Source organism: Lagopus leucura, unplaced genomic scaffold, assembly GCF_019238085.1.
Source record: "Lagopus leucura isolate 7727_CA_CO unplaced genomic scaffold, USGS_WTPT01 Super-Scaffold_739, whole genome shotgun sequence".
Lineage (NCBI taxonomy): Eukaryota > Metazoa > Chordata > Aves > Galliformes > Phasianidae > Lagopus > Lagopus leucura.
Window position 1 is genome coordinate 7,657,688 of NW_024962255.1, and position 27,655 is coordinate 7,685,342.

The 27,655-nt window shown below is 39.4% G+C and overlaps 1 protein-coding gene across 2 annotated transcripts in view; it reads right to left on the reverse strand.

Moving 5' to 3' along the window:
- Window positions 1-27,655, reverse strand: part of ANK3 (ankyrin 3) — a 346,475-nt gene that overhangs the window by 131,228 nt on the left and 187,592 nt on the right. For both annotated transcript variants that reach the window (XM_042862644.1, XM_042862645.1), the window contains exons 3-8: window positions 12,939-13,040; window positions 12,359-12,457; window positions 11,910-12,008; window positions 7,142-7,240; window positions 3,627-3,812; window positions 1,751-1,849 (exon numbers count right to left, since the gene is read on the reverse strand). In XM_042862644.1, the coding sequence (XP_042718578.1) occupies window positions 1,751-1,849; window positions 3,627-3,812; window positions 7,142-7,240; window positions 11,910-12,008; window positions 12,359-12,457; window positions 12,939-13,040 (684 nt within the window). The remainder of the gene's footprint in view (window positions 1-1,750; window positions 1,850-3,626; window positions 3,813-7,141; window positions 7,241-11,909; window positions 12,009-12,358; window positions 12,458-12,938; window positions 13,041-27,655) is intronic.

Genomic DNA, 27,655 nt, shown 5'->3' on the forward strand with positions numbered 1-27,655 from the left:
TTATGATTTTTCCCTAGTCTAAATGATTTTACAATACTAAGTAAATATAACTAAGTATGGAAGCAGCAGAGTTTTTACATATACATATTACATATACAGATACATCCTAAGCACAGATACAGAGAATAGCTTGAGAGCATCCCTGAGGAGAAGGTTTTTGGAGTGTCAGTTGATGAAAGATTCAAAATAAGCCAGTTGTGTGCATTTGCAGCCCAGAAAGCCAACTGTATTCCGGATTTCATCAAGAGAAGAGTGACCAGCAGGTCGAGAGAGGTGATTCTGCCCTTCTGCTCTGCTCTCATGAGACCACACCTGGAGTACTGTGTCCTTTTCTGGAGCCCCCAACACAAGAAGGATATGGAACTCCTAGAGCAAGTCCAGAGAAGGGCCATGAAGATGATCAGAGGGCTGGAGCACCTCCTCTATGAGGACAGGCTGAGAGAGCTGGGGCTCTACAGCCTAGAGAAGAGCTCTGAGGAGACATTATAGCAGCTTTCCAGTACCTGAGGGCGCCTACAGGAGAGCTGGGGAGGGACTTTATTGAGGGAAGACAGTGACTGGACAAAGGGAAATGGTTTTAAGCTGATTTAGACTAGATATTCAGAAGAAATTCTTTACTATGAGGGTGGTGAGACGCTGGAATAGATTGCCCAGCTAGGTTTGTGGATGCTCTCTCCCTGGATGCGTTCAAGGCCAGGCTGGATTGGGCTGTGCGCAACCTGGTCTACAGGGAGGAGTCTCTGCCGATAGTAGAGGGGTTGGAACTAGGTGATCTTAAAGGTCCCTTCCAAACCAAACTATTCTATTATTCTATGATATATCTGAAGTAAAAGAAAAACTGCATTTTGCTTTTGTTATGTGACAAAATAATTTGAACAGTAGAATCATACTTTTTGCATTGCAAAAACAATATGCACAACACATACTCAAAACCTTTGCAGAGAAACTGTTGAATATGACACAGTTCAGTCCTGTCTAATCACAGATACCATGCCAAATAGCTTCCCTCATATATACCGTCTTCAATACTGTTGTTTTTTTTCACCCCACTTTAATTGAAAAGCTGCAGACATGGGGGATATTTCAGAAACCCAAACCACATTCATCCTGGCTTTTTCTCCTTTTCCATTTATCTGAGGAACAATCCTGCTACTTTCCTTTGACTTTGGATCAGAGCTTATGGGATCAGGAAGGTTATTTCACCCACTTTATCATGGCTTCTGTTATAAGGCTCAAATCTTAACTCCCTTCCATTTCTATACCTCATTCTCATCTTCTACCCCTCATTTTTCTCAGATCTTCTTTATGCATCATCTGACACTCGCATATGCAGTGAAGGCACAGCTGCTTTATCCATCAGCAACACTTTCCCTTCCTGTTCACTGGATACTGCATATGTTACTGCATATTGAGGACAATTCAACAGGGACAGAATTCCTACCATATGTTAAAGGTACAGGTGGAAGGAGTCTCCTCACCAAACAGCCTGCCTTTCACAACACTAACTATGAAAATAGTAGGGTTTTTTTTTTGTTTGGTTGGTTTTAGTTAAAACAGAGGTTTTCAAGAGCGAGCGCTAAAGTTCACGTTCAGCAGCATGGACATCCACCCCCAACACACACTTTAAGGTAACAAAGCAAGCTGTCAGGCCAGGCGTCTCCTCTAGCACACATAACTTTTCCATATCTTGTGAAAAAAAGTTTCAAAGTGTTGATTAAGTAAACTAGAGTAACTATGATTCCATTCTTACCCTTGCAGTGAAGTCCACAGCAGCTCCTCGATTTAACAGCAATGTAGCTACATTGATATTTCCATAGTGAGCAGCTATGTGAAGGGGTGTGAACCCACTCTGGAAAAACAAACAAACAAAAAAATATATAAATAACTGTTCGGTACTCCAAAATTTGTAGCACATCATTGACTAAAGCTAGTAATAGGAGTGTGCTGCAAGTCACCATACCAAATCTGTACTAGTTTTCACTCACTGGCAATTATTTACTCACTCTCAAAGCCTAGATAAAATCATACTGCTGTGCAGGAGGGAAAATAAATACAATTAGCGTAATTATTCTAGAAGATCAGAACTAAAATAAAACTTTTAGATATTTCAGAAAAAACAGCAGCAAAACATGTAACTATTAAAGCATTGATCTGTCTTTTATAATACATTGATTTCTGATGCCTACTTGTTATTGGCATTATACTAGACTTGCAAACCAAATTTCTTAGGAGATTCTTAGGAGAAGTTCAGATACAAGTCATTTGATGATACTTGCTAACTGTTTTTATAAATTCAAAGTAGATGCAAATGAAAACAACATCAAAGACCATTTTAAATGATTAATATGGATTTATTTCCAAGGGTTAGTACCATAAAGATCAGTCTCCCACTGAGGGCAATCACATTGGGTTATGTTCAGACACCACAAGTTATCAACCTAATTAGAAGATTCCTTACTGATAACATCACTTCAGCAAGTTATTTTCATATTTAAGTAGTTTTACTTCTGTTAAAAATAATGCTAAAACATGCAGCAATTACATCAGTCCTGCAAAGTATGAAACCTTAGGGGAACTAGATGCATTTCTAAATCGTTAGCAAGCCATGCTAGCTGCCACTGCCTTGCTTTGGGAGTTTTGCAGATTTAAAATCACAGATCACTCTATTTGCTGACACCATCAAGGTAAGTGTCATGCAGAAGCCTGAAATCAGTCTTGAATGCACAACACAACAGGGTTGTCTGCAGCTCTTGACACATCTGGTAAATGTCTACTCCATGAGAATCCCTGAAAACTCCATCTTACATAATATCGCTTTTTTATGATGGCAATCAGCACCCAAGAACACTTACTCTCATTTTTAAACCCTAGTTTCAGCTGCAGAAAGCCCTGGTATCTAAACTACAGTGTTCTCTAGCACATGCTACTTCATTTGATCTAAAGCAGGTAACTATCCTATAGAAGGCGATGCAAAAAGGAGGAGGAAAACATGATGCAGCAGCACTAAGTCATGGAGGAGTGATGATGCATATATATATTTATATATACCTCTGTTGTTCTATTCACCATCATCTAGGTTAACACATTTGGAAGCAAAGAGGGGGAAAAAATGAACGGTTAGTTCACCACTGGTGATATGGATGCAAAAAGCTTCATGATTGCTACATGGCATGGCAGCTCAAACGACAGCACAATTGGCACAAAGAAAGCTTGACTGAATGGAAGCTGAATGATTGAGTATTTTGAATGTTAATTGTTACATGTTTATTAGAATTCTTAAAGTGGCAATTTCACAAACAACTAATCAAATGACTTAATTGTATGGTCTCTCTAGCAGACCACCTCAACAGTGGCTTCCATTTTCAAGAGAATGATTGTAATAATATTTTGCTTTTATTTTCCATTTGCAAAATTTCTAAAAGAGGAGTTAGCCCTGATTCAAACAAAAAGGGAGTGAGGAAAAAAAGAGGCAAGGGAAGCTAACGAAACATTATTTTTAGTCACAAGCAATCAGAGAAAGTTACGTGCAACTCATAAGCCAAACACTTTAATAAAGGGAGATCTTCACTGGACACAAGACGTGCTCAGCACTTAACAGCATCAAACCTTATATCCCTACAACTGACCTTTGACTCCACATCAGCATTGTGGTCATTCTGCAGGAGCAGAGCCGCTGCCTTCGTATCATCCTTCCGAGCAGCGATGTGAAGAGCAGGAAGACGGACTTTTCCTTTTGTATCATTTTCAAGCAACAGTGAAACCACCTGGTCATGACCTTGCTGTAAAGCTACTGCCAAAGGTGTGAAACCATCCTGCAACATACAACAAGGCTGCTCAACACTTATTCCAAAATTTCCAGGGGGCGAAAAATGGGAGTGAAGAGATCTCATTGCAGGTGACAGTAAAATTATAAGACATATGCAAACAAAGCTGACTTGGAAAAAAACATTAAACTATTCACTTTACACACTTCACTATATGCATAAGTGTGTGTGTTAGTATACAGAAATACAAAAAGCTGGTATTACTTAAAAGTGGTAATGATGTCTCCATAGCAAATTATCATTCTTCCTCCCCAAAGCTACCAATTATAACATATATTTCCATTTTATTATTAAATTTCATCTCAACTCTCAAATATTTAAATGTGGATTTTGAACAATATCTGTATATATTTAAACAATAAGTATCAATAATACATTTCAGTAATATTTGAAAAAGAATGCTCATTCTCCCAATATACCAATTGCTTTGCTATAACTCCAAAGCATACAAGTGACATATAATCCTCTTATGAACAGAAGTTATTTCTTTTCAGACTAGCAAATGATAAACCAAATGTGGAAGAAGACCTGAAAAATAGAAGACTTATTTAATAGATTTTAGAGTGGATCCCTCAAACACAGGAGAAGTACAGCCCGAGATGTTTTTATAATTGTATTTTAATGGATTTTTAGAAGACTGAAGAATTAGTTATTATTTAGAATCACTTTTATCTAGTATAATACCCACAAATCACCCGAAATCATAATGCAAATTATACTACTTAAGGATTTATTTGGTTATTACTTTAACACTTGATCTGTATGTTCAGAGTTTTTATTAGTAAACCTCAATACAGGGTGGTAGGTAGAAAACACATTCTATCATTTCTTTACTATTTCTGTCATGATCCAACTGTATGTTTACATAAGTGTGAAACAGCAGCACAGCAATATCATAGAAGTATGCTGATCCCTACAATGCCAGAAGTGCAGAGTTCAAACATTAACTTTTTAGCTGTTGGAGGTAGAAATAATGTCTTCAATAAGGAATTTCTTCTCTGTCTCCCAAAACAAAGAGAAACTAATCTTAAGAGAACAAAGGAAAGAAAAGAAAGACAGAGACAGCATCTTTGCAAAAAAATTGAGGAAAAGATAGAAGAAAACTCAATGAAATTCCTTGGTTCCTAACAAGTCATTTATTTAAGGAGCTGCTGTTTTTTCAGTTAATTTTTCCTTTCTCGTTGAATGATTTATTTATTAACTCACTGAACCCAGCCTTCTCCTTGGCATGATGCTCACCCTCCTGTAGAGGCGGGGCAGGGCTCTGGGCTGTGGTCCCAGGGATGTTCCAGCAGGCAGGCACATGGTATGAAAAACACTGTGCAGCTTTGAAGGCCAAAACTGCCACAAATATCCCCACCAGAGGGCTCTGACAATATAGCTACACTGTACCTGCAGAAATGGAGACCTGAAGGAACCTTGAAAGGGACAGCACACACATGGTGACCTGGAGATGTTTGCTTCCCTCTCTACACAGCCAACGGCAGTGGCACGGTCAGCTGCTTCTCAGAGACAAGTGCCTTAACTATCACCAACATCTTTTCTCAACAGACTTCCTCTTCTGGTAAAAATGCTGCTAACAATGAGGAAAAAAAAATCCTAGTAATACATCTTCCCCTTTCCTTTGGGAAAAGTGAGTGTACAAATGGGAGCACTTCATTTCAACACCAAAATAGCTGCTATAGCCTATACTCCGGTTTCCTAACTCTGACAAGGTCCTCCAACAGATTCAGTTTGTGCAGAGATCACTGTACCACGGCCAAGAAACTGAGACCAGGAATATTAGCAATGACAAGAATGCATTTCCACCACATGCTATCTGAAATTACCGACCCCAAAAAACAATTGCAAGTATCTCGATGTCAGTAGTATAATTAGCAACTACACTTTAAAACATAAAGCAAAGCCCACTCTAGGAAAAAAAACAACAACAACAACAACAAAAAAAAACTAAGCATGATTTAAAGACAGCGTGTGGCTCTACTTTTTTTAATGTATATTAAAACGTCTTTGCTGAAGAGTTATCATTAATGAATAATTAGTTAAGTAGTAACTGTCTAAACAAAGGCTTTTGAAATTAAATTTTCATATAAAAACTTTAACCCAGAGAAAACAAAAAGCACTCCTAAGCAACTATCACAAACAAGTAAGGCAATAAAGGCAACATTGTTTTGTAGTCTGAATCTTTAAAGGAATTACAGCATGGGTATCAGGCTGAGCTGGACAACAGCTCAGCCTAAACTGACATAAGAAGCTCAAGAGAAAAAGTGTAGAAGAATCAGAACCAACTACTTGTGCACAATTCTACTTAATTCTATTTTCAGAAAATCAGTTTGGCACAGATTATAGGTGATTTTGAAAGCTTTTCATCCATGAATTATTTTTACAATATTGTCATCAAAACAGAAGATTCTCTACATACATCAGTAAGCAATGATGTTACAATGTACAGTGAAGCAATGAAGTAATTTTTCATCGCGTATTTTGCAAAAAATGCAACTTTCTCAAGCATTATTGGTTTTGAGGAATCAGTTCACATGGAGCAGTTAATTTCCTAAAAAGTTTTAGAGATAAAATACTTTTTTTTTTTAACAGATGGAATGCAGTCCTATTGAAATGCTATTTAAGACTATTTTTAGGAATATTAATGTCTGCTATTCTTATAATCACTTTGAATATTTTTCTAAGTTTCCTCACTGAGTTATAATTATTCTTTAAAACTAGAAATAAAAACTGTTGTTTGAGAAAGATCACAGAACACTTTTAAGGATGGATCTTCCATTATTCTGTCAACTTGCAATTATCACTGCAAAACCAGACAGAATAATTGCATGCTGCAGAGAGGGTATCAACTTGGCAATAAATGCAGCTCAGAAAATACTCCAAGCACTTAGTAACCCTGGGTTTTCCCTGATATCCCAGAGCTGGCTCCGCAGCATAAACAGTTCTTGCTTTATGATTGCCCTCTATATTAGTCTGTACTTTTAATGAAGGCACAGAGAACTGTTACATCTTGCATACAGCTTCTCTGAGCACTTAACCTGAAAGATTACCAGAAATGACTAAGAACATATCTACTTTTAGAACTGTTTCTAGTTTTTTTTTTTTATTTTATTTTTTTTTTTAATTCTAGAAATGGCAAGAGGTTTAAATTGCTGAGAAGTCAATAAATCAATATTCATTAGCACATTTCATAGAGAGAACTTTTTTCTGCTCTTCAATTTCGTACTTGAAAGACAAGCTTGGTGAAAGCTGGCAACAGTTACTACTGGATTGCATTGTATTTTCTTTGTGAACTGAAAAACTCAAACTTTTACCTCTGTGGCAAGGCTCTGACTGGCACCATTATCAAGAAGAAACTTAACAACCTCCAGGTGGTTTTCTTGGGCTGCCATATACAGAGGAGTGAAACCATTCTGAAACAGGAAAACAGGAGTGTAAACACATCACAAACATTTTATACATAGCAAAGGCTTGCCAAACTCAGGTAGATTAGCAGGAAAACAAACAAACAGCATTTGCTCACATACTAGTTAGTGACATGACCACCCTTGATTTAACCGAAGATAGGAAAAGGGTAGTTATTATTTTAAAAGACACTTTCAGTTGATCAGAAAGTTACTACAGATAAGCAAGAATAGTTCCTTTTATATCCACTGAAGTCAAACTAAAAGTCAGTTTGAACAACCATTTGGTAGAGAAAAGCTCTGATTCACGATAAATGCAACTGCAGGTCAAAATACAAAATGGGACAGGCAAATACAATGCGCATCTATAGAGACAGCAAGGGCAATGACTTAAGAATGATTTTTTCTCTTTTCTCCATTACCTTTCATTTCTAATTCACTTGTGCTTCCTATTTATGGCTTGTATCTCCTCAAAGAGCTGCCTGTAGAACACAGCCTGCTTGTGGTCACTGAGCTACTTCACATTTCAGGCATCAGGAGATCTTGGGATGACTGGTTCTCAGCAGTTCGAGACAAAGGTTTATCAGTGTTTCTGACCACATTAGAGCATTTGTCAAATTATGCTCAAGTGAGTGATTTCAATCAATGCAAAACTAGTATTAGAGGCTGAAAGGCTTAACTCATTCTCTGGCAAGTACTTTCCACTTACAGTCAATGCTGTTATCTTTGCCTTAACCGTACACAGGCCACAACCTTTCAGGAATTGGATTTCCACAATTTAATTCTTCTCTACAGTCCTATGCATTTCTGAAATTCAGAGCTTTGACATAACTCACAAAACCAAAACAGCAAAATGAAATCATGATACTTGTTCTGGTTTCAAGGTACTTCAAAAGGAATTCATAAAGTTGCTGCTTTGAACCCGAAATTGCTTGGTTTTCATATAACACTGCATGTTCCTCAGTGCAACAGTCAGGAACCAGTGGATAAATTCACTTTACAGTAACAACTTGCATCATCCACATAATATTGACTAAACAGTTTGGTAGAGGTGAAACAACCAAAGTAGCACCAGCAATAAAAACAACCAATTATTTTATCATGCTCCAGCACAACCCTTTTTGTCAGTTGCAATGGTGCCAAGCAGCTCTTCTCTTCAACTGCTCCATCCTAAGACCCCAGAGCTCTTGCCTGGTTACACAGCACTCAACCGAAGAAAATGAAGCTCAGCTCAGCGCTCACACCAGAACTTGGTGTTTCTTGCTCAAACCCTGAAGATGTGCTGACATACAGCAAAGACAGGGAAAGGTTGAACTTGAGTGGCATGAATAAAGAAGAGCCAACAAAAACCAAAGAGTGCATTTTAAAATTTCTAGAGATCACATTTCTTTGTATCTAGGCCCTTTTGAGAACAGGGAGAACAATTTGAAAATCTTAAACAAATCAAGTAGTCCTATTGCAAAAACAGGACAGAAGCTCGGTGTTACCCTGAACATGAAAAACAACCACAGACAGCTTTTGAGCTTGCTGCACTTTTATGTCAATGAAGCAATTCCAATGGCAAAAAAACAGAACCAATTCTGGTGTGCTTCATTTCATAAACACTTCATCCCATTCTGTGAGAGCCAATGAAGTAAACAGAATAGAACAGGAGGTAAGGGCTAGTTAAAAATAAGAGGTATAACAGGAGAGGTATTTCATCAGGCTTCAGTAATGAGGAGGTCAGGGAGTGTGTGCATATGACTGGGTTTTGCTGAGACCTTGTCAGCACCCTCAGGGCTGCAACATGGTTAGAGCAGACATTTCGGCAGGGCAGAAGGAACAGGGGAGTAACTCAGCAGTGCTGCTACAGAGGACACTGACCTTGCTGCAGGAAACCAAGGGAGACAACCAGAGGTGGGCCATACAGTTGCATCATTTGCAACAAGACATTAACATTCTGCATGCTGGAGGGATGAAGGGAAATTATAGTCTAAGACTTGCAGCAGCGAATGATGGCTAAGTTGTATTAGCCATGGCAAAAACAGCTGAAAGACATTGGATTGTTACAGCAACAGGGCAGTGTTGTATGGCACACATCCAACGTGGATGCACAAGAGTGCAGGTGACCCAGGGCCAAGCATGTAGACTTCACTGGCAGCAGAGGCAAACAGGAGCGCAGAAAAAATGACAGTTGGAGAGGAAATGGCACGTGAATGCTTGATCCAAGAGGAACTTCACAGTCAGGAAGACACTGAGCAGCTGTGAAGCCACATGTTTACAAGAATCACACAGGCTGCAGGGTCTGTTCCTGTTCTGGTATTTGGGTAATTTGGTCTCAATTCAGTAAAGCACACTACAAGCGTGAAGTGCAATGCTGAAGTTCTACCAGAGGCAAAGCAGTATGTCAGTGCTCTCACCAGAAATGAGACCTACCAGTTTTGCTACAGCACAGTTAAAATCTGGCTTAATGGTAAAAACAAAACAAACAAACAAACAAAAAAACCCCATAAAGTGCTCACTGAGGTGTCTGTCACATTACAGATTACTTTTTATAGTGAATAGCAGTCTGGCACTTTTCCCTATAATTTCATGACACACTCAATGCCTATTTAGTAACTCAGCTGGAAATTAAGATTAATTTTCTTAAGTTTTAAACAGTTGCATTTAGACAACAAGCACGAAATACTTCAACACTCCTGATTGTTAGTTTCAGGAAACAAATAATAGGTGACATTTCTCAGAACCAAGAATTATTAGCATCTGGAGGCAGAGCAGAATCCTTTTTCTTATATCGAAGTTATTGTAGGGTATTCATAATCTTTTCCACCACACCCTACTTTTTCATTTCCCTCAAAATAAGAAATAGAAATTGATAAGAGAGCTAACATACTACAAGAGGAGGTAAAAATTCAGACTCAGAATTATTATATATATATATATATATATATATATATACGCATATATATATATGAAGGACACAAAGATTTGATTAAAGACTTAACCTTGCTAATGCTAGTGTGTTGAGCAGGATTGAGCTGTTACCTTCAGGTGAAGAAGAAATAAAGCCGAACTCACATAAAACAGGGTCAGTATTGAAAAAACAAACAAACAACAACAACAAAACTTCTTTGGGGGTTTCTCTCTGTTGGTACATAAAAATCAGCAGAATGTTATTACAAGCTCTACAACAGTTAAGTTATGCTCAGAGCCACTGTTCCTGGTGCAGGAGCAGTTAACAGGGAGTTCCAGTGACCACAAGGGACCCCTCAGGAAGACTGATCCCAGGTGGAATGTCACACCCACAGATACTGGTGTAGAATGGACAATATACAAATGGCAAAGAAAATCTATTATTCTCACATCTTAGCAAAATTAAGGTAACGTGGCAAAACCTTAGCGTATACAGACAATGCAATTATATAAGGTGTTTACAATCCCAGATTGTTTTTATTTTCAGGGATGAATACACAAGTTCTAAATCACAATCAGAAAAGATCAGTTTCTCCAGCAGGAAAACCAATGGAAATGTTTCTGCTTTGTTTTATATCCTAACACACTTAGAAAATTTTAACTGGAACTATTATTGCTATTTTTCTCTTTACGTTCAAATTCTGTTGTGCTTAGAACTAAATATAAGAGTACCTAGCTAGCATAAAAGAGTGAGAAAGTGAAACAAGTAGCTCATTTGTCCAAGCAAATAAACATAAAATATAGTTTGCAAGTATCTAACATTCTTGAAAGGGATCCTCTTAAATATTTTGTTCATATTGATAAACCATTTTAAAATGTTCATTTAAAATGTGCATCTTCATAAAATATTTTTAACGTGGCTTCTTAGGTTTCCTTCTCTTCCCAAACACTGTCTATCATGTCCAAACTGTCATAGTATGGAAAAATAGCAATACTGGACCAGATGACAATATCATCTCCTAATCTGATCTTCTTTCTCTGACGCTCATCCACGAGCAGGGAGAACATGAACAAGAGAGGACTCCAGAGTCACCTGTGACATAGCTACTTCTCGTTTCCAACAGTCAATGGTTTACACATTTTTAAAGCCTGAATGTTTTCCTGTTTCTTTCTACTTCTTTTCTTTTAACACCGTTTTTCCTTATTTCAAATCTTCCATAATTGATCTAAACGATCCTTCAAAGGACTTCACCGTACTTAAAAGCTCTGCATATGCTTGTGGTATCTACTCATACAGGGGAAAAGGGGAAGGCCTCAATTAAGCCTCAGACACTAAATCATGTGAAACAAGATCTCTGTCGTTTGAAAAAGTTCTCTCCCACTCTCTGGTTTCATCAGTATCTCTTCTGTCTCTGTAAAAATTAGCAGTTCATAAGACACACCGGAGGGCAGATCTAAAGCTGAAGGGTAAATGCTTTGCTGTGCTGCACATCAAAGAACCATACAAGTATATTCCAAACACCCCTGGATGTGGCTCTGCTTTCTTAAACTCCAGGGGTGTGTGCCTGTGTGGCTCCTGAACAGCTTAAAATAGAGATGTTATTTCTAAGCTTCTTCTGCTGGTGAATGAGGTGGGCAATTCAGAGTTAATACTGACTTCATCAAATCTGATTTTCAAGGGCCAGCATTAATACTGTGAATCTACCAAACACACTTACTAACACCAGAAAGGGAGACAGACGGTATCATCAGCAATGTTCCAAATGAGAAACTAATATTACTTTACCTGAGATTGTGCATTGACATTGGCTCGATTTGTAACCAACACTTTGACAACTTCTGCTTGCCCAGCCAGGGATGCTATGTGCAATGCTGTGTTTCCTTTCTGAAATAAGAAACAGCAATATTTGAGAAGACTACAAAACTCAACCTTGAATACACAACAATATTGTCAAGAATGCAGTCCACTTTAAAATACAGTATTTCCTGAGATGAAATATTCTTTTTGGTTACTAGAAAACACAAGAAAGAAACCTACACAGAAATCCACAATTCATTGAGTAAATCACATCCCTAGTCATCTCCGGCATTTACTACAACCCAGCAAGTTCCTATTAACTTAACCAGTGGAAAATAATTAATTATTGCTGCAGTAATGTCTGCAATCAATTGGCTGACACCTTACATACATGGCATCAGTGTGGCCAAGAGAACAATCAGATGGGCCTGACTGACCTTTGTCGCTGCATCCACACTGGCACCTCGCTGTATCAGTTCAGAGACAACTTCTACGTGCCCTTCTTTGGAAGCGAGATGGAGTGCATTCAACCCATTCTGATTCAAACAAACAAACAAACAAAAAACAACAAAGAAATGCAACTTAAAAGATTGGCATAGCTTTTCCTCTGGAGTAAATAACACATCAGCAGCTGATAAATTATATCCCAGTGAGAGGACTGCTTCCAAAAATTATTCTCATGTGAACCGTATGACAAATAAATTGCAAGAAAAGAGTATGAACTGAGTTATGATATACTAGCTCTGAGGTCTCAAGTCCTGTGTGCTGTCCAAGACATGATGTAACGCAAATGGAATGAAAGATAATGTTAAATAGCATAATGTTCTCCAAGTGGAATTGAAATGATGTCTTGGTAAGGGGTAAAGTTTGAATTGGGTAAGATATGCAAACATGACTCATCCGAAACCAAACACATTATTGCTGATACAAAGTGCAAATACATAGACAGAAATGTCTTTTCTTGAGAAAGGAGGAGAGAGGTATTTTACAGAAAATTTGATCAGAATATTTTTCAACCTGATTAGAAATGTTGATGTCCACTCCACTTTTTAAGTAGTCAAGAGCCTTTTCCAAGTTGCCAGCTCGAGCAGCTCTCAAGTAACTTGCATTTGTGTCAGACTGGAAGAAAGAAGAAAAAATTCTGTTAGGAATTACAGCACTATATAAAATTATATTCTCTTGAAAAAGAAGTTACTAATGATACAATGTATTATGCATACATTTAATTAGATGACAACAGATCTCAAAATGCCTTCTCAAATACGGGTCAAACCCTGCCCTCCTTGCTTAACTCTCTCTGGTGTAAGTATGCTTGACAAGGCAGCACAACATGGACTTCACAAATACAAGTCAATTATGCAGCAGTGACCAGCATGCAAGGCTAGTAGCCAAGGACACATCTGTTACCCAGTCATGGTGAGACACAGCACAGGACTCCAAGGAAATCACCCCACTCTTTCTAAGAGAGCCACATCATATTCAATGTCAAAATAAACAGACTGGACTGCTACTGTGAGATCTCACATAACAAACTAAAAAGCAAAATACTCTGTGTTGAAGGACTGGACTACTTGAATGAAAAACTAAATTCTACAAGTGAAGGCACTTTACAGTGATTGTTTCATTTTCCCCATTCTCCCTCACTTTACGGCGCATTTTATTTACAATATTTGTCCACATTTCAGTGATCAGAAATCCCTAGGCACAGCGCCATTATTTCTTCACAAAATTTTAATTATTTTTCAGATCTTCCTTTAAAGATTGTCTTTCAAACTTTCTTTATTATGACTTCAGCTTGAATATCAGCATGACAGAAAGGATGGTTAAGTCATGAAAGGGATCTCTGAAAGCAATTCCCATTCCCCAGAGGGTTTTAACAAGTTATGCAAATATCCACCAAGGATGATAATGCTGATCCTGCCTTGGAGCAAGTGGAATGAATTGGGTTAGCTTTCCAGAGGGACAAATCTTTGATTTTATCTGCACCACAGCTTCCCCTGACATTCTGAGAAGTCAACACATGTTTTTGTGTCCTCTCCTCCAGGAACTGTCACAGTTTTTCCTCAGTATCATTTCATGGCAGGCTTACATCACTATAGCTTTTAAGTGTTTTAAAGTCCTCTAAGGTTCTAGAAGTGCGGTAATTATCTTCATAGGAAAAAAATGAAAGCAATAATGGTTGAGATAAATATAACACATTGTGGCCCCAATGCTCAGTTACCCATCCAGCCTAAACTCATTGTTTTCATCCTCCATTTTCTAGATTTGCTACAGACTTCTGTCAATTCAGCTGCTGCAAACTGGATGTTCTGTTCAAGCACTGCCTCCAAGTCCATTTGAAGTTACTTCTTTTTGTATAGGATGAAGCAATCTTGGGCATAATGACAGCAAAATAGCAAGCTATATGAAGATTGCTTTCCTCTTTGTAGTAATACAAGCTACAAGGCTATTTCACTAATGCTTTCAGCACAAGCGTGCTCACTGTCTCTCTCAAAGAGAGAGCTATTACTTATGGACTTATTTTCTTCTGTGTTTTGTGCACATAGCATTACGCTTCCAAGGCTAAGTTACTGGTTTACAACCTTCTCTGCTCAAAATCATTATTTCCCAAGTACGACATGCTGATCACTACAAATCAATTTCTGTGATGTGCTTTCAACAAAACAGCCCTCCAACACCAATGTTTAATTAGGCTCTATGAAAAAATCAGGCTCAGGATGCTGCTACAAGCTGCATGGTCAGCCCTGTAAAGACTGTGGGGAAAAATAGCTGCCTGGAGAGGGGCAGGAAAACAATCTCATTGGGAAGATCATTTGAACTGTGCAATGCAGATTATTACAGGAGACAGGTCATTTTCTCAGTGCTTAGCAACAGCAGCCACTGGGGTAAAAACCAGGTCAGCATTTTATCAGCATTACCAAAGGTATGAGGGAAGGCTTAATAGACTGGGAGCCTTTTTTGTCACAGCGTAATGGCATGCCTGTTTGGCATAGTCAGCAGGTGGACGCTAATTAACATCAGCTGTTTACAGCTGCTTCTGGGTGGGGAAGGACGCATCAGAGAGTCTTGCTTTGGAAAATCACTTCCAGCCAGTCACACCAATTCACATGAGACAAGAAACACTGCTAACGCTCAGACAGATCTGAACCTTTCTATCTGCTCAACAAAACGCAGGGAGGGGGAGAGAAAGCAGAAAGAAGGAATGATAAATAGCTAATACACACGTTAGCAACAAATGACTGCTGCACTGTGCAGGACAGCAATGGCCGTGTCTTTTAAGGACTTCTAATGATAAGAGTCAGGGTATACTCCCAGTGTGGGCACATAAAAATGTTTCAAATAAGCTAGCTCAGATGCTGCTAAGTGATGTACAAATCTATTCCCAAAAGCTCTCAAACAAACAGAATGCCTTCCTTTGCCAGTCACCACTCACAACATTATTTTTTGCTCAAATTACCCAGCAACGCAAGTGCCACCAGCAGCTATGTCCCCCGGGTGGCAGGAGAGCAGGCCAGGGACACAGAACTGCGCTCAGAGGCAGCTTGGGCTCTTCTCACCCAGTGTCTTACTGCAAGAGGACAGCAGAAGGGAAAAGCAGCACAGGCATGCTGCAAGAACTTGGGAGCACCCAGAGAAACTGCCCCCCAAGCACGCTGGGAACAACCCAAACTCACCTACACCTCAGCCCATCTAAGGAAGCACTCCCAGTTGCTGCACTAATTGTTTCCGGTTACTTGAATGTGATGTGAACTTGTGCGTGAGACTGCACAAGCTGCCTGAGCAGCCAGGTGTAATACATCCCTACAGACCAAAAAAGGGAAACTCATTTTTCCTGACCTTAGCTGAAGCCCCCAAGTCCTCAGGCTGGGGAAATTTTCTCCTTTTTCTGAGACACCAAACATAGAAATTTGGAGATTTTAACAAACGGGACAACACACTGGAGTTGTACAACTGAGCAAAAGTTCAGTCAGGCTTCTGGGATTCTCTCCACCCATTACAGTCTGTGCCATAAGCAGAAACAAGCTATAACATCAGAGAGAAAAGTGAGCCAGCATTCTTGAAAACCTAAATCAATTCCAGCCTCTCTAAAAGCAGCATTGCCAGCTTCCAGTTTCCCTATGACTAAGGCATTATTTCAGAACAGTCTTACAAGTTTTTTCTACCTTGCAAAATGACTTGAATACTCTTGTTTTAAAGACACCTCATTCCCAAAAAACAGAAGAACAAACAAACAAACAGTTACCAACTTGGAGCACAGGGGTCAGTCACCTCCCCTCCAAATCAAGAAAGCAAACAAACAAAACCAGTTTTAACAAAATCGTTTGGTGACTGCAATCAACAGCTCATAGGGACAGTCTCCAGAGCACCCAGAGCAATCTTTTGCAGAAGACAAAATTATTTTGTGTTCCAGAATACAATAATAAGGTTTAAGTTCCTAATCTGCTCCAAGACTTGGGACTTCTTAGTGGTGTCTACTGTTGACTGCAGACAGGAGAAACATATTTTATAGTTCACAGTAGCTTCTCAGTGTTAAGTTCCAACATCTTTTCAACCAAGCCATACTCAGAAAAGTTTCAAATAAAACCAGATGAGAGAAGAACAGTCAGCTACAACTGACATTCTATGCAATGTAGAAGCCAATGCAAAGCAATCATATCTCATCTTTTCCTAAACCCAGGAAAAACAAACCTATCCTAGAGAATGGCAGTAGGAGTGGACTTGGGCTGTCTAAATTGTTTGCTTATTACAGCTCATCATAAATAAAAGCTTTTCTTTTTTTTTTTTTTTAAACACAAAATCTATTTCTAATGTCATCTTAATAATAACGTTCTAATATTATCCTAATAACAATAATGTAGAGGGGCACAGCGCAGCTGAACTACCACTGCCATGATTCTCAGAACAGAATCTTAAAAAAAAAAAAAATTGATAAAAAAAATCAAACCAGAACATTGACATTTGTAGGTCCAAAATTCTCTCATCTTCACATTTCTATTTAAAGATTAAATTCAATTTTTAAGATTACCTTTTATTTTTCAAATATCACAATTAAGTGGAGAAGTGCCATTTCCAATTGAGACTATTTTATTTAAAACAAAGACCCTTAAGTCCATGACAGAACCTGCAATGGCCACTGCACAGGTAGGAACAGCATCAGAGCTGAGGCTCAAATCGCTGAAGGATTTGAGAGTCCAAACAAGCCTAACAATAATGTCAGTAATTATTTATCTGGACTGCCATCATGCCTAGGAGCCTGTGTAGAAGACTGGTTAATGATCTGTTTTGTTTAAATGTATTAAATAACACAGAAGAGGAACAAAAAAAAAGGGGTCTTAGGTTTCCAGCTCTCCCTCAGGACACCCATGCAGGTAGGTGCTCCCTAGGGGAAGGTCACTGCTCTGAAACAGCCAACTCTGTGTCTCCACACTAACTGGCATCTGAAAGACAAGCCCCACACAGGCAATGCATCTATAGGACATTTCCTTGATGGACCTAAAAATACCTTTTTTTTTTTTCTTTTTTAATTTCCCATCTTAATTACTTAAATCTCAATATTCCTGAGAGAGGCATTCTGTACGTTAGCAATCTACTCTGATCCCCCCTCCCCACTTCTTCTTTGTAATCAATCCCAACATGAAATGAAGATGAAAATGAGCTTTTGATTCTACGCTGTCTTGACAAATATCAAGAGAACAACAAACATGGGACATACATCAAAACAGCCCAAACATCAGATGTTTTTGCACTCAGCCACAAAGACTGCAGCCCTTCTTGTGTATCTGACACAGGCTTTCTCCCCTAAGTCTTCCACAGCTCTTTGTTGTGTTCCCTTATGGATTTCCAATCTTCCAATCTGTATTTCCAATCTTTAAACCCAGGCCTAAATTAAAATCACAATTCATAAAGTGTTTTAATTTTTGGATATATACACCTCAGATGTGCAGAGCGCTTTGTTCCAGAATAGCAATAAGACAGTATTTCACAAATAGTGGATTTATGAGAGTACCAGCATGATAAGACTTCTGCCCGCCCCCCGGCCGCCGGGGCTCGCGCGCGGGGGGGCGCGCGGCGGCCCTCAATTGTACTTCTTTGGAAGAAAAAGGAGCTACTCGTGCTTTTAAGAAATGCATAAATGTAGATTGTCTAATGAACATACCACATTCCTAATTCCACATACCACAGTGCAAAAAATCAACTCGACCACAAAGCATACAAACAAACTAGCAGCTGCAGGTGGCCTGCAGCCCAGAGCAGGTTCCCCCACCTTGGAGCTCGTTTTAGCAACTCTCATCCCAGGACTGACTCTGAACTGAGCTGAGGCTGAACAAGGTGTGCAGCAGCAGCACTGTATGTCCCAGCTCTGCTTTACTCAAAGGTACTCCAGTCCCAGCGACATACAGCTGTAAGGCCAGAGACTATGTCCCTGTTGTGAAGAGCAGTGTATGTGTTGAAAACACTCACATTAATAGGAAAGACTATGTTTTAAATCAGTAGGATATTACCTTAAGCTTCCACTTTAAAACAGAAAATGTTGATGCTGACTCACACTAGCTAATAAATATTCAGTATCTTTTCTGCAAAAATCTCCCAGAGAAATAACAGGCTATTTATCGTCAGTAAAGACAAAATCTGATAGCAGATGTTACATTGACTGTCAGCCCGGGCTCAGGCTGGGCTTCTCCATGGGACTAGAGAGGGTTATTCCATTTAGTGGACCCCCACAAGCATTATTTTCAATGTGCATAACCCCTCTCCCATACTGATGGTATTTTTATTACTGCTCATCTCTTTTCCCTTTGTGTTCTGCTTACAGTGGCTTCTTTTTCAGATTAAAAATCCAGTCTTTTTTTTCCACGTTGAGAGCAGGGTTTTGTTTTTCACTCCATCTTTAACAGTAGCTGTTGTGAAGGGAAACCCCCAGCAGGTTCCCATTGTGCCAGAGCAGGATGCATTCTGGCTTGAGTCCCAACTAAAAGATGCTAACCATGCCTAACATTTGTTGTGGGGGGAGGCAATGACCTCATTTTAAGTGAGGAACTTACATTACTTCCATTTGGAAACATGCTCAGTAAAACTAGTCCTGCAGCAGCATGAGATGACCTGAGAAAACAGATGATACAATTTCTACTTATTTTGATAAGAGTGGCTTACTGAAACTGATCGATTTTTTCTTTGCTGCAAGGCCCTGATGAGTGTGAAGCATACACTGGAAACTGAGGGTCCTCAGCATTTCTTAAGATTTTGTTCTTACGTTAATTTAGAATTTTCATTCAGGCAAATGTTATTGGAAAGGGATGAAACTTTATTTCGATTTAATTGTACTGACCAGTTAGCAGCAATGACTGAACCAAATGACATAAACAGGCCATGTGATCTTCTACAGGAGATTCTCCATCTATTCTCCCTGCTACCCCATAACTATATATGCATGAGAAAATTCCACTTGCATCTTCTTCAACAGAAAGGACATTGGTTGGCCTGGATGATAAAATGCCGCTCTCTGTGCAAACAGCTACAGCTTTATGTACCATGCTGCCATACATGTTTTCTTTTGATAAGAACGTGACAGCCTGGGGCCAACTGCTATCTGCAATTCTGCTTTTAATTATCCTTCAGAGAGATGCTCTTGGGATCCCAACCCTAAACACAACCACAGGGCAAGAGGAAATGCTTTTTTCCTACTGCCTGACAATTCAAAGGATACATCCTTCAGCTAAGAAAAGCTACCTTCTTTGAATTTGACTGCCGAATGAGAAATCATGTCATTATTGTCAAATACCAAACAAATCCCTCTACTTGTTTGGCCCATCATGCAATTTAATTATCAGCTTTCTTTGATCATGTTATTGTATTGCACATGATAAATTAACCAAAATATTCTACTATTTACTATGTTTCTATGACCAATCCTGTTCTAACTATATGATCTGATTTCTGTAAGTTAAAAAAAATAGAGTTTTCAAGCTACGTGAAACCTCTCTTCTTGGTCAGACTACAGTACCTCATTTCTGCCACAACTGTATCTGACTCCATAACCAAGTGTACTTGCAACAACAGGGTCTCTACCCTGTGAGCAACAGTCTATCTAACAAGCTTTTGTAGAGAGAATAAAATATTCACTCTCAGTTGCACACGTTTAAGTCCAAAGTAGAGCTTAAAAGGTGCATTTTAGATTCAGCTCCTACCTTCGAGAAATCTTCAATCAAAACATTAGAACATCCAAGAAAAAGAAGTCTCTTCCCTATTGGACCATAAGACAAAATAAGGCTGACACAAAGATTTAGTATGCATCAGTGTCAAGATTACTTGCAAACTCCTGGCTGTCTCTGCCAAATGCTGAATCTGTGCTCAGTTACCACTGGAAATGAGCCACCTATGTTGGAGCAGATGACTGAAAAGGACCCAGAGACATTCAGGCTGGTGCACACAAGGAAATTTCTCAGCTTCCAGGGCAAGAGTGGTCTGTGTGTAATGACACATAGCTCCTGCAAAACTGCACTTCTAATGCACCCCTCCTACTGCACAATTTGCTTAGACTTTATGCACACGGTCTTCTCTGGCAGACACTAAATAAATCTAGCCAGTCGTGTGAATTGTGATGAGACTAATCCAGCCCCAGCTGTCTTTAAATGCCTGAATGAGTCCTTCCTAAGAGAACTCAAACACAGGATGGAAATGGAAAGTAGCTGTTATACCTTTCAGTTTCTACAAAGAGCAAAGTGTAATTTCGAAGGCACAAAAGACATGCAAACTTAGATGGGAAACACTTGCCTAACATCCACGCTACATGGATGTTATGCTCAAATGTTATACATGTTGAGAATCTCACTCAAGATATCATCTCCTTTTACCTGTCACCACAATTACTTTGTCATCACTGATGTTCAACACAATTCAGAACAATTTACCTGGAGTTCTAGCAAAATCAATGTCAAAGCCCAACAGAAAGCACTTGAAGTGACATCAAAAGAATCTCATAAGACCAGTGTTTGGACAGGAGGCAAGGGTCTGTGTAACTCAAAATCTTCACTGCCAGCTTGCACAGATGCAGTTTTGAGACTTTGAAACACAGTTTTAATGTGTCAGCTTCCCCTGAAGAATTTACAAAAAACATCTACAAGCATGCATGTGCTGAATTAATAGCACCAAAACCAAGGTCCTAATTTTTAAGAACTACAAATCAACATACATCTGCAAAAAAACACAAACAAATGTTCTTTTAATGAGAAGATGCAGATCCTTTTACCACTGACTGTTCAGCTGTCAGACTGCCCTGAATTAAAATGCAAACTTGGATGACAAAGTAAACTGGGACACACTGTTCAAGAGCACAAAACCAGAGTAATCACTGTTTTCACCAGTGAATCCCTGCACTGCGCTGCACTGGGAGTGAGCAATGAGCCAAAGAACCATGCTCTTTGTGATCAACTCAAATATATCATCGATGAAAAGCATCCGATATAGTTAAGGGCAAAAAGATTTCTGCATCTAAAATTCAAGATTTGTTCTTTAGTCTGACAGCTTCAGCTTCTGAAAGTTTGTTTCAAACTCTGAAAAGCAACTCCTGGGTCTGTGATGACTCATCTCTTACTCTCTGAAGTTTTGTTATCATGCACTTACAAGTATAAAATAAATCACTGACTTTCATAACTGCTACTGCAGTCACAAAGAGCTAGAGAAGATTGGGATGTGCTTGGAGGGTTTCTTCTTATGTTTATATTCACCACAAATAACAGCTCATAAGGCGAGGTATTGCTATTTTCTCTCGCTCAGAAACTGAGTACCCAATGAGCATGGAAGGAATTTCAGCACATCCTAGGCTCAAATTTAAATTTAAAGCCATTTCCACACCAATGTCACATTGTTCAGATAACAGAGGCATGAGTTGGTCTACCTTGCATTCTGTGTGCACCTGATTTTACAATCAAGATAGGTGAGGAAAAAAACAATCAACAATCCTCTTCAAAACATTTTTAAAGTGTACTTATTTGTAATTTCAGATACAGTCCTCTGAAGTTAATGGAAAAAAAAACCTGAGTATGAGCCTAAGTCTGGTAATACTGCTAATTCTAAGGAAAGATTTTATTCACATAAAATGAGTTCTCTGCAAAAATACTATGTAAATATGCTTCAGTCAGTTGCAGTGATGGGGAAGTTGGTAATAAAACAGAACAAACTAGTTGTGCATAATACAACTATTCCCTAAACTGTACCCTAATAACACTATAGTAAGTGAACTTTATAAACTGTAAATGGGTTACCTAACCTCTTGTAGCTAGACAAACTATTAAGAGCTTTCCTAGGAATTGGAAGTTCCCTGCTCTGTTTCTACCTTTCCATTTCATGCCCACTTTTGAATGTATCCTTCATTGAAAACCAAAATAATTCTGCCTTGGAAGTTAAGAGGCATTTGAATGGCTACTTGCAAAGCCTATCTACTATGGTTTAAAAGCTTTAATACTCCACTCAGGATTCTCACAGGATTCACAAACCTCTACTGGTTTCTTAGTGCCAACAGCCGTTAGAGGTTTGCCAGTAGGGGTTATAACCTCAGAAGCAAAGAATCTCTTACAATTTACACACCTGAAAACCTTGTTAAGGAGAGTCCTCTGGCTGGAAAACCCCACGTGCTCCACGTGACTGAATCAGAAGGATCAGGGGGAATTATCTAAAAAGCTTTCAAGTACCAAGAGGGCTTCTGGGGCAAGATTTGCAACACAGCACATAAACTGCATTAACAGTCAGTTCTGTAGGGCTGGTTAGAAGCACCACGTGAGCTTTGTAACAGCAGTTTACCTTAGCAGAGCTTGTAACACTTCACAGAACAGACTGTCCTGACACCTCTTTGTAGATTCACTGTGAAATATATATATGGCCTAGCCCAACGAGATGCAATCAGTGGAACCAATAAAGCTAGAAATTCACTGCAGATTTGAAGATGCCATTTTTGCACAGTCACTTTGCAGTAACAGAACTGAACCATCATTATTCTGCCCTTCAAAGCCACTATGCACTAAAGGTTTGGAGTCCTTTAGGAGAACGCTGATGACCTGGACATCAAAGGAGGTGCTTCAAGATTCTTGACAAAAATAGAAGTAACAGAACTGTCTGAACATTTCACCTCTCCTTAACCTTCTGAGTTTATCACCTGAGAATCAGCACTGTTTCTGAGCAAGATAATTAAACATATTTGGAAACTAATATTGTTTAATCAAATAAAATAATTGTATCACCTGCATGAGTAAACAAACTGGGCTAAAAAGCTTTCCTTCTAGTATTTTAATAAGCATAAACTTAGAATTGGCTTTTACTTACAGCATTAAATTGAAGATTAGTTTATTATACGCCTATAGAAAGAGGCTATGGCCAACTGCTACCTACCAGCCCTATAGGAATTTCCCCTAACATTTGATGAGAGAATAAGCCATTAGTATGCAATGTTAATTAAAAACACTGCTTCTGAACAGCAAATCTACAAGATAAACAAGTAATGACGTAGATCACATTTCTCTCTTACACTTAAAGCACACATGACAACCAATAGGACATCTATATATAAATGGAATGAGAATTAGAATCTACCATAAGCGCCGTCAGCAGAACACTTGCAAATATATTCCACAACCCTTCTCCATAGCTGAATTCCATTTCTAACAGCTACATTTTCAACAGGCAAGCAGTGCATATACTAATGGAAGCAACAGTCTCTATGCACAAAACCCCATAAAGCAAGAGCAAATGGTGCCCTGCTGCAGCACAGCTGCAGACCACACCATGCCAGCCCATGGCTCAAGGGCTGCAGAGTTTCCCTTCGTTCTTTTTTGGTTGCTGTGACACACCAATTGTCAGGGCAGCACCGAAGGCTGTACCGCTGAGGCTCAAATAAAGCATCAGAAAAGAGGTTTATCATCAGAAGTTTGGTATTACTGCGTGAAAAGACAGGAGAGTGTAAATAATATCTGCAGGACTGAAAAACAGAAGAGTTTAATCAAGTGCCATAAAGCATCACAATCTAATAAAATCTTCTTCTACAAGAGAGTCGTTTCACAAAGAAAAACCCTGGGATAAACGTCTTCTCAATTTTGAAATTCCTGGTTGCAATGAATTTTCAGACAAGGAGAGTATCACCAGAAAATGCTCAGCATTTCCAAGATAGATTTCAGCAGGGAATGACAACCCAGTTCTGTGTTGACAGGAGGTGAACCAAACCATACATATTTAAGAGAATTCACTACTGCATTATTCCTGAGCACAAAGCTATTGCTGACATGGAAATTAGCTAATAAACTTCTGGGTGCTATCATCAGTAATGTTTCCAGCTACAGAAAATACTGCTGTGAACCAATGTTTCCAGAAAACTTGGCACTCATCAACATTAATAACTGGATACCACACTTTCTCGGGAACCTGTATTTTAGTTCTCCAGCAAAGCTGCATCAACAGTGGTTGCTTAACTTTGTGCTTTTTAACCGCCACAAATAACTCAATCCACGGAGACCTTCAGAGGCCAGTTCCCAGGACACAGATGCCATTTCACAGCAGCTTACTCACAGCAAGAATTTTTAAAGCACACAGGGAGCACCTTGGAGGTCACTGGGACTACCCCAGAGAGTAAGAGTGATACGGGTGCCTCCTTACAGGTCACTACCAGCACAATAGTAGCAGGCTCCTTTTTCAGTTTTAATTGACCTATGGATTATCAGTAAAGCAGCTGCATTATTTGATAAAGTAATCATTAAAAATGTACTTATCACCAGGCTTTTTATTATAATTTTTCTCCAAAATATGCAAGATGGGCTAAAACATTTCAGTGAAGAAAACTTATATTCACCGAGGTTAGTTAAGGCTCCGATCACAGAACAAAACGGTAAGTTTCTGCAATTTAATAAGCACCTTTATCTGTAGAGTGCCTTGAACAGAATGCAGTTATTCAGGAGCGAAACAAATACTTCCACGTACCATTTGATTGCTGCTGCAGCCTATACCACAACCCGAATGTTAGAACACAACATACACAAGCCTAAACATACCTCTTCTTACGTCCACTTCTTTTGTTTCATACAATTAAAGACTTAAAACATTAATCTAGAAGAACTCAATACACAGATCTCACTCAACGCAGAATGTTCAAATGCTTACTTGTTCTGAAAAGCATTCTCCCTCTTCCACTGCCATTTTCTGTGGCCAGATATGAAACCTGACGATTCAATTAGTTAACATTTTGGACACTGCACAACTGCTAAAAATAGCAGCCTCAGGAAGTGTTTTTCTTTCTCTCTCTCTTTTTTTTTTTTTTTTTTTTTTTTTTTAAGAACTAGGCACAGGGACTTGTTAGCATTCCCTTGGCTATTTAAATGGCAAAGGACAAGTGTTTGTGGAGACTACGAAGTTAGTAACAGAGCGTGTCCCAGGATTCCTGGCTCACTTACCATATTTGCAGCCTCCAATCATTCCCGCTGCATGCAATCATGATCTGTGGAATACCCAAAATAGCTGCAACATCAGCTGATCAGAAAACCACTGCTGCTTGGAATCACTCGTGAAACGAGCTTTTGTCATTCTGCTTATCAGCTCTTTCTAATGCAGACTACTTTGAACTATTTCTAAAGGAAACAATAACACCATTTTACACTCTGTGTGCTTTGAATGCCACATATGCCAGCCTCCTACTCCACGGTAATTTTATATTTATTCAGATTTTCTGATGACTAATTGTTGTAGATTTACATTGCTGGTTCTAGAGGCTATTTTCCTAACTAGAAGGCCTGTTTCTAATGTACTTCAGGTTCCAAAATTCAAGAGGTAAAAAGCTGTATCAGTAACAAAACTGTTTTGTTTTGGAGGGATGGAAGAAAAGTGCAATTTCAGCAAAGCAGACTTTTTCCTTTACGATGGAAGCTATTGCCAACTGCAGGAATTTACTTGCACGCTTCCCTGCAGCTCTTGTGAGGGAATGAAATGTTTACCTGTCCTCAACTCTCTGCAGGCACCTGCACAGCACATACTGCTACGAGGATTCACCCTGCCTGTGTGACAACCCACCACAGGCTGTACCCTGACACCGCTACAGCAGAACAAGGGGTAAGATGAGGACAAAAATAACAAAGCTGTCCTGTTTTGCCAGACAAGCTATGTCCAGAAATCCAGAAATAGAGAAATATCTATACAAAATTTCATGAGAATAACTTCAGATTTCCACATTTCTCCATGTCTGCAACAACTCAAATAGAGCTGCAAGGCAGCAGCTTATTGCTCTTTGGTTATAATGCAGAGCTTGTTGCAAGTTACCTGTGCAGTCTTTTGGAAAGCAAAATATGTGAGGCCTAGATGCATTGATAAGGAATAACATGGGCCACACACTCAGGTAATCTAGCCTGGAATGGCTTTATTAATGTCACTAACAACGCTCTCCAGTTATTACCAACAACGCACTGCTTCTGCACAATTGTGCCTATGGCATTTCAGTATCTATGACTAAGATCCACTTCTGCCAGTGACTAAACACTGTTAACTAAAGTTAACAGCAGTCTGCAGGGGTGGAGGAGAGCCTTCCACCTTAATTTAAATACACGATGATGACCAAGTCAGTTCAAATGACTTTACCTCCCTGACAGATCAGTGGCACAGTTCCCTGCAGCAGAGATTTCAATCACATCTACCACAGCTACTGCAACGATGGTGCTCTCGTGAGCTACCCCAGCAATACGCAGCATCCTGAAAAATCCAATTTCTAAAGCTGAATTTAAAGTCACTCAGTATTCTGAGGACTGAGAGTTATCATTTCAAAATGCTAAAATGAAACATCACAACCCTGGAGACCCAAGAGCATACAGCTACTATCCAGTAGTTGAATTTTCATTTCTGAGTGAAGAGAGTCTTGTTCTGAGGGAAAGAACCAGGTGAACACCTTTGAAAACCCGCTTAAGAGCAAGAAAAAAGGAAATACAATGATTTCTGTAGTGGGATTCAAGCGAATCGCATGGCATTTCAAACTTGCAGAGCAGTTCTTTGTGTCAATGAAAGTGTTAAGTTGAGCTGTTTTATGGACACTCACAAGAGCCCTGTCAGCAGACACAGCCCATTGCAGCATGGCAGCCCCTTGCAACCAGGCTCCCCTGAACTGCAGCCCCTGCTGGGCACCGTGACTAGGGACAAATAACTGGCAACCTGGCAGCTCTCCCAGAGATAAAGCACAAGTTCCTTGGAAAGGAGCAACAAAAATTTTTTGGAAAAGGATTCAGCAGCCTCCGCATGTCTGGTTCACCCAGGGGCTGTGCCATTCACCCCTTGCGCAGCCCCCATCCTGTGCCTGCTGCCAGCAGGGCCTTGTCCGCAGCCCACTCCCCAGCACCTTCCTGCCCACAGCCTGCGGGTGCCAGCTGCCACAGGCCCTTTGCCTTCAGCTCACCAGCTTGTGGCTCTTCAGCTTTGCACACATCTGTTGACATAAGTGGATGATCAGCCCAGATCGTTGCCTATTAACAATCCTAGGTCAGGTTGTGACATCCCCACAAGAGAAGATGCCTAATCGTCTCTCCATTAATTTTAAAAGGGCGATGATCAGACTTAGAAAAGAACAGCACAAAAAAATGACAAGCTTGCAGCACCAAAAAGTCATCTAAGCATGCTCCCCTCCATCGACTCAGCTCTGACAGCTCATGTCATAAATCATAGTGACACTGTATTTTTTTTTTTTAACCTTGTGGATCAGTTTTACAGAGTTCAGGATGAGA